The sequence below is a fragment of the Poecilia reticulata genome, linkage group LG1 (genome assembly GCF_000633615.1).
Source record: "Poecilia reticulata strain Guanapo linkage group LG1, Guppy_female_1.0+MT, whole genome shotgun sequence".
Taxonomy (NCBI): Eukaryota; Metazoa; Chordata; class Actinopteri; order Cyprinodontiformes; family Poeciliidae; genus Poecilia; species Poecilia reticulata.
In genome coordinates, this window is record NC_024331.1 from 33565830 (window position 1) to 33573181 (window position 7352).

At 44.1% G+C, this 7352-nt stretch overlaps 2 protein-coding genes across 7 annotated transcripts in view; both read right to left on the reverse strand.

The window, feature by feature from the left end:
* LOC103472223 (CD209 antigen-like protein A) overlaps nt 1–3816 on the reverse strand; it is a 13337-nt gene extending 9521 nt beyond the window's left edge. For 2 of the 6 annotated variants that reach the window (XM_008421730.2, XM_008421685.2), the window contains exons 1-2: nt 635–960; nt 156–263 (exon numbers count right to left, since the gene is read on the reverse strand). In XM_008421730.2, coding sequence (XP_008419952.1) covers nt 156–219 — 64 coding nt within the window. In that variant the 5' untranslated portion in view covers nt 220–263; nt 635–960. Of the gene's footprint in view, nt 1–155; nt 264–634; nt 965–1104; nt 1664–2125 lie in introns of those variants that run through there. The other 4 variants (XM_017304823.1, XM_008421694.2, XM_008421720.2 and 1 more) reach the window with 4 other exon arrangements.
* Nucleotides 3817–3940: 124 nt separating this feature from the next.
* On the reverse strand, nt 3941–5898 carry map1lc3c (microtubule-associated protein 1 light chain 3 gamma). The gene is made up of 4 exons (XM_008421567.2): nt 5788–5898; nt 5656–5711; nt 5478–5584; nt 3941–4207 (listed from the first exon to the last, which is right to left on the reverse strand). Exons 1-4 carry the CDS (start codon nt 5846–5848, stop codon nt 4045–4047), a joined length of 387 nt encoding a protein of 128 aa, XP_008419789.1. The 5' UTR covers nt 5849–5898; the 3' UTR covers nt 3941–4044.
* Nucleotides 5899–7352: the final 1454 nt, after the last annotated feature.

Here is a 7352-nt window from a genome sequence, read left to right on the forward strand (position 1 = left end):
TGTGTGTGTGTGTGTGCGTGTGTCTGTGTGTGTGTCTGTGTGTGTGTGTGTCTGTGACGTTTTAACATTTTCAGATGTGAAGTTTCTCCATAAACCTTGATGATGTCATCAGTAGCCGTCGTGCTTCAGGTAATCTGAGGGATTATTTTCCTCACCTGGACTCTTTGCTGCAGATGCAGGTTCTTCATGTTCCACTGAGATCCGATCGATCGCCGCCATGTTTCTGCTGACAGCTGGAGGTCGGAGAGGATCAGGATGTTGAGCTGAGAGGTAAAAACTGACGTTTGGTTTTTCATTTCCTGCTTCTGTTGCTGCTTCTTTGGCAGAATCATAATAAAAAGGACAGAAAAACTAAACAGAAACAGTTTACAGCTATTTAAACTGAGAAAATGTATTAATAAAAACTTCATCTAAATATCAAACAGCAGGAAACAACGAGGCTCGTCTTGCTGCATATTTCCTGTTTTATATTTTAACAACATTCATTTCCTCATTTGTTTAAAAGTTGAATAAAAGTTTCTAAGTTCATTTTGTGTGAATTATGATGAGACAGAAAAGTGTTGATAAAACCAGGAGGAACCAGAACAACAAACAGAACTCTGGTAAAAACTGACACAGAAAGTTCTGTACTTACAGACGGGTTGGTCAGAACCGGACGAACTTCTGCTCAGAGGTGAAGACGGAACAGAGGAAGTTCTGATGGTTTCTGGCTCCTCCTCAGTTCTCTGCAGAGTCTCAAGCCACCAGATGACACTTTTTACGGTACCGGGTTCTGCTGAGCTGGTCTTATGTCACCAGTCGGACCAATTGGACCTCAGGACTTCATTCTCACAGTTATGGGTTTAACCCGTTTCTGTTCCAGAAGCTTCTAGCAAACGTCTCGGTGAAATAAATGCAGTTTGTTCTGACTGAGGCTCTGCAGGAAGCTGTTTATAAATCACTGAACGGATCAGAACCACAAAGATCTGCTGCTGGGTCAACCTGCAGACCTCTCAGGTTCTGGTTCTGGTCTGCATCCAGAACCAGAACCAATCAAACAGAAGCAGCTGTAATGCTCTCCGTGTTTCAGCATGAGGCGTCCAGATGTGGGATTATTTTCCTCACCTGGACTCTTTGCTGCAGATGCAGGTTCTTCATGTTCCACTGAGATCTGATCGCCGCCACGTTTCTGCTGGAGATGATTGAAGTTCAGCTGCTCATGTCATCAACTTCCAGACTGCATGTTCCAACACGTCTTCAGGATTTTAACCTTTTCTCTGGACTTGGCTGCTGGTTTCTTATTTTTGGGTTCTGACCTGCATCAGCCTCTTAAATGAGAAGAACCAGAACCTAAACAGAACCGCTTTAGATTTAACTTTTTCCACCCTGAGACACAAAATGTTCCTGTTGACAGAACAGAAAAAAATCCTAAAACTGAAACGACGAGTTTCAGCTAAACATCCAACAGGAAGCCTGCAGCTTCACTTCCTGTTAAAAATGTTTTCATTTGATTGCATCATTTTAAATTTACGGTTAAAAGCTTTAAAGTCAGTTTTAGGTTTTTATCTGAACTAATGTTCCTCAGAGCTGGAGAGAATATCTGTTGGTAAATTCAGTTTGCTGGACGGAAACACAGGTTGAAGAAACGACACTGAAGTTCTGTGTTTACAGACGGGTTCAGATGTTAACCCGGTCCAAACCGGACCGGTTCGATCCGGTCCGGTTCGGTCCGGTTTGATCCGGTCCGGTTCGATCCGGTTCGTTCCGGTTTGGTCCGGTCCGGTTCGGTCCGGTTTGATCCGGTCCGGTTCGATCCGGTTCGTTCCGGTTTGATCCGGTCCGGTTCGATCTGGTTTGATCTGGTCCGGTTCGGTCCGGTTTGATCCGGTCCGGTTCGATCCGGTTTGATCTGGTTCGGTCCGGTCCGGTTCGATCTGGTTTGATCTGGTTCGGTCCGGTTTGATCCGGTTCGTTCCGGTTCGATCCGGTCCGGTCCGGTCCGGTCCAGACTCAGAGGAAGCTCAGAATGAACTTTGGTTCTTTTTCCGTAAGGAACCAAAAGACGCTTTATTGATCATCGGCTTCCTCAGAAAGTCCGTCCTGGTTTCATGAATCCGATCAGAACCAAACGGACTTTGTTACTTACATGGACACAGAAGCAGTTTGAGTTTTTCTGGTGAAAACTGAAGACTTTCCTCACTCCGGGATCTTTCTGCCTCCTTGTCTTTGGTTTTCTGACAGATTAGGACTCAAGTCGCAGAAACTCGACTGGAGCCTGAATTTATTTCCTTACGTTGATTCTGATGTGGGAGTTTAGAGACCTGCTGGTTTCCTGAAGGAGGACGAAGAGAGAAGAGGTCAGGAAATGAGATCAGTTCTGAAATAAAACTTTAAAAACAACCAACAAGTTTAAAATGAAAGGAACTGATGGCGTCAGACCTGGTCTGGACATCACAGCAAACATTAATATTCAGATTAATGGTTTATTAGTGGCAAAGAGTCCAAAGCTGATGACCAGTCAATGACCGCAGCGTCTCTCCAAACCATGAGAATTGAATCATGCAGGTATCTACAGCTAAACCCATAAAGGAGCAGCAGATCCGGACTCTGGTTCGGATAAATCCTTTAAACAGAAAAACCACAACATGCCGTCAAACCTCCAAAACCCAGGAAACCAAAGTGGCAGCGATTTATTTGAAGGGCAGTGATATTTTCCATGAACATAAAAGAACCACAGACATGAATTTTATGGCCGAACTTCCGCTGCTCCTCCGAGCCTCAGGTCCGGTTCTCTCTGCTAGAGCCGGACTTTCATTTGGGAAAAACATGGCAGCTCCATCAACACACAGGCCAGAGTTCTCCCAAAGGTGAACAATCAGTTATATTCAACACAGCAATCAGTATGTTTTAGCACAGCACGTCACTGATTTACATTAGACTGAATAACGACCTAATGTAATAAAAATAACACAAAAAATCTAACAGGAAGTGAATGAGACCAACGCAGCAATGAAGGAGTTTTTATGAACGTCGGTACCGACACTTTTAATTCAAAGATTCATTAAAACTTATATTAAAAGTCCATTAAGATCTTAACCCTGGTATTAAGGTCATTACTGACATTCATGAAATCAGATGTTGGTTTATGACGTCAAGAGTCAACCAGGTCTAAAAGTTTAACTTCTGTTCAGACAGAAACCGAGACGAGTCCAAACTGGTCAGGCCGGTTCCGTCTGCCGGGTCCAAACTGCTGGTCGGCTCAGGTGAGCAGAACCTCCACAGAAACACGGATCGTTTCATCTGATCACCTGGAAAACCTGCAGCTGAGCTCATAAGTTTTCATACCTCAGATCAACCTTCACATGAAAGACAAGAATCTTCCAAAAGACTCGAACATGTTCAAGACGTTTCGATGTGAAACTTGTTCACATTTTAAGAAACTTTCAAGCTTTTGGAAGAAAAAAAACTTTATTAGCATCACAAGAATCAAAGACCTCCATCAACCAGGGGTACGAATAGTTCTGACCCTAATTTTCCTCAATAACTTGCAGTTCTCAGGTTCTTCCAGCAGGGGGCAGAACTGTCACTTTAGTCCATTGCTGGCCACTTTATTAGGTACAGGTGTCCTAGTGCCGAACCTGAATCAGCCAATCAGAGCGCAGCAGCAGTTTTACAGAGCAGCAAGTTCAGTTTATAGGAAACTTTCAGGCCAACGCGATCTAATCATGTTTAAGTTTTAAGATACTCAGTCGACCCCCGGTACCAAAACCCGCTCAGCAGTTTAAACATTAATAACTCATAACGGATCCAGTCAGATTTTATATCTTTGCAGGTTAAATGTCAAAGTTCTGCAGCTTCTGTTTGAAATCCACTGAATTTCAGGTTAACCTGCAGAAACTCTTCGTCCCCGATGACCCTGAACGCCTCATGCAGAACCAAGTCAGAACCAGCAGACTGGACCTTTGCAGCCAGAGTCAACATTTATTAGATCATTAAAACACCATCAACATCTATAAAAATATTTTCTATGTACAGCAGGTTCAGCCCAGCGGAGCTGCGGTCCAGTCAAAGTCCGAACATCTCCTGGGAGGCGTAGGTCATGTAGAGGAAGCCGTCGTCGTCCTGGTGCTCCTTGTACACCTGAGCCATGGTGAGCGACAGGCTGGCCAGGCCGCTGCCGTCCACCAGCAGGTAGAAGGCCTGGCTGGGCAACAGCGCCATCCGGCTCCTGGAGGGGAAACGCAGCCGTTAGTCAGAGCCTGTTCTGGTACCAGACCGGATCAGAACCGACTTTCATCACCTGACAGTTCACTAAATAAGTTGGAGAGTCAGACGGCTCAGCCCAGCAGAAACTGGATCAGAACCAGACCCGGTTCAGATCATTTGGGTTGTTGCCTCTACAGAACCGGGTCTGAATGAAACATTTAAGTTTTTTAACTGGAACAACAACAGACCCTTTGGACCTGCTGGTTCTGATCCAGAACATTACTGGGTCGGTGCTGCATTTGAGGCACTTGGCATCACATCGTCGCCGTTTCCTTCATATTTAAACCACAGCTGAAGCTCCGTCAGGATAAAATCCTCCGTTTACCAGGAACCAAACGAACCGGATCCCAGCCGGAACCACCAGCTGGTTTCCCTCCACCGTTAAACACCTGCTGGAAGCCAAACCGTCACCGGGACTGACGGTTCTTAAAGGGGCGGTACTCTGGACTTTCCAAAACGTTGAGTTTCCATTTTAACGTTTTGAAATTGGGCCTCTGTCTCTTTAAAAGCTCCTGCTCCCTGAAGCTCCGCCCCCAGGAAGTCATCCCAACATGGCTGCTCCATTAACCCTTTAGTGTTTTTATCAGAGCTGCAGCTCAGCAGCTGCTTGCCAATTGCTGCTGGCTAGTCTGAAGGAGCCGAGCAGGGAGGAGCTGTGCCTTGAAGGCGGGGCTAGGCCCACCCAGGTGTTTTAACAGCTGAACAGTTGCCATGGAGACCAACTGATTTCTCAAACAAAACAATCCAGGTTTGATTTAAAAGAGGGACAAACAAACAACGGCGATTAACTCGATACCGGCCCTTTAAGGATAAAACCAGGTTCTACTGCAGAACAGAACCGGGCCTGACCCAGACTGGTTCTGTAGCTCAGGTAAACAGAACTCTGGAAGGAAACATGACATCTGCAGAACTGGACCCAGAACCAGAGCGGTCCAGTCCAGTCAGAGGATTGATTTATTGAGGCCTGGACGGCAGACTGCCGAATCGACCAGGTTAAAGGTCACCCAGAAGTCAGAACATGACTGGTTTGGGCCGACAGGACCAGAACCAGAACCAGGCCGGTGACCAGAACCAGGCTGGGGACCAGAACCATGTGTACATGGAGTCAGACTAATGAGTGTTTTTCAGGAATTAGACGGATCCCTTCAGCTCTGAACCTCCACACTATCAGAACCAGGCTCCATCAGAACCGGCTGGGTTTCTGAAATGGTTCCAGAACCGGTTCCGCCTACCTGATGATGGTGACGAACTGGGTCATGGTGAGTTCGTGCGGAACCAGGAACTTGGTTTTGTCCAGAGGCGGAAGGAATTTCTCCTTCTCGTATCGCTCGATGATCACCTGAAGTTCAGGGAAACCAGGTGAGTCCAAACAGAACCAGCTCCAGAACCGCGGCCGAACCGGACACTCACCGGGATCTTGTTCGGGAATTTGGACCGGATCCCCGCCACCTCCATCTTTCTGGTAGCTGCGGAGAGAAAACAGACTCCCAGTGAGTTTTTCCTTCAGACGTCTGGACCCCCGGTTCCGGTTCCGAGACCCACCGAAGCTCTTGCGCTGCTTGAAGGGTTTGTTCTGCTGCGCGGTTCGGTCCAACGGAGCCATGCTGGGTCTGGACCGAACCGCCGCGCAGCCGCGTTTAAATGCAGGCGGCTGCGGCGCATCAGCTGATTAGCGCATCAGCTGATTAGCGCATGTCCGCAGACTGAGCGGATCAATGAGGGCCGCAGGGCCGGTCAGAGGCCGGCGGGGCCCCGGGCCGGTCAGAGGCCGGTCAGGGCCGGTCAGAGGCCGGCGGAATAAAAAAATAAGTAGAATGAGATAAGCAGAGATTTATATTCAGCAGAATGTTTTTAAAAAACAAAAATATAATTAAATAATAATTAATAGAACCAAATAATTGCATATTTTAAAAAGTATTTTTAAGCCAGGGTTTAAAAAAGTTTAAAGTATTTAAAATCAACTGCAGATGCAATAAAGCTAATTAAGATAAATAAGTAAAAAGCATCTTAATTTATTGTTATTATTATTTAAAACTCCATTCAGATCCAGATTTTATTTCCCAAAAGGGAAAGAAAACCATTTAAAATCTGACACTGATTGATCAAACCACGTTTTCTTGTTTTCGCTCTGAATTATAATTTCAGTTTTTATTTTTCAGAACCATCGAATCCCAACAAAACCAACTGGACCCGCCTTCAGTTTGCTAGCTTCACATCCAACATGGCCGACTGGTCACTGTTTGGCTTTCTGCTGCTAAAAAGATCAACTTCAGCAAAACAGATTATTTTAAATGTTCAGTAAAAATATTTCTGCTGGAGATTAAATGTGTTCAGTTGTGAACTCAATAAAATCCTTCATGTTCAGGGAAACTAATTATTTCAACATTTACTTTTGAAAACTGATTCTGTGTTTTAGCGACAGACGCTCTGGGAACTTTGCCATATTTCCAAGATATTAAAATCAGCCTGTTAGAAACAGGATTTATTTTAAAAAATAAAACCATCTGTTTTATGCAGCTACAAGTTAGTTTGGATCAGGTTCAGGACAATATGGCATAAATAAAAATGAATAAACATGTCTGATGCTTCATGTGAAAAATAMAAAGACTAATGGAACTAAAATGTCCTTTAAGAGAAACTATGAATGTTGTGACTTTATGAACCAAAATGCTCAATAATTCATCAGTTTCCTCTAGTCTGAGAAGAAAACATGTTTAAAAATCATGACAATCAGAACCAAGCAGCTTCTATTCCACCACAAAAACATTCATTTCATAAATATATATGMAGTTTTCCCTGTAACCACTTTCTGCAGAAGAAACGAAAAATAAATATCAATTTCTGCGTTTTGTGATGAGATTTTCAGACAATAAACATTTTTTAAATTGTGACTTAGTTTTTAGGTTACAGCAGAAATCTATATTTAAGTTTTAATATAATAATTTGGTCTTCTAACCGGGATGAAGAGTTAAATTATGATACATTTAAACCTCTGGTTAGTTAAAAATCACCTCCATTGTTAAAGTGAAATCATTTATTTTACAAAGTGTTTAAACGCTGCAGCATCACAAAAACCCAACATTTAAACCAACATGTTGATATTTAAA

Bases quoted from the DNA above. Each gene is read 5' to 3' on its own strand.
- map1lc3c (XM_008421567.2), bottom strand. From the start codon at position 5,848: ATGGCTCCGTTGGACCGAACCGCGCAGCAGAACAAACCCTTCAAGCAG. The intron at 5,585-5,655 runs GTGAGTGTCCGG...CCTGAACTTCAG, and splicing joins AATTCCCGAACAAGATCCCG to GTGATCATCGAGCGATACGA. The intron at 4,208-5,477 runs GTAGGCGGAACC...TTTCCCCTCCAG, and splicing joins CAGTTCGTCACCATCATCAG to GAGCCGGATGGCGCTGTTGC.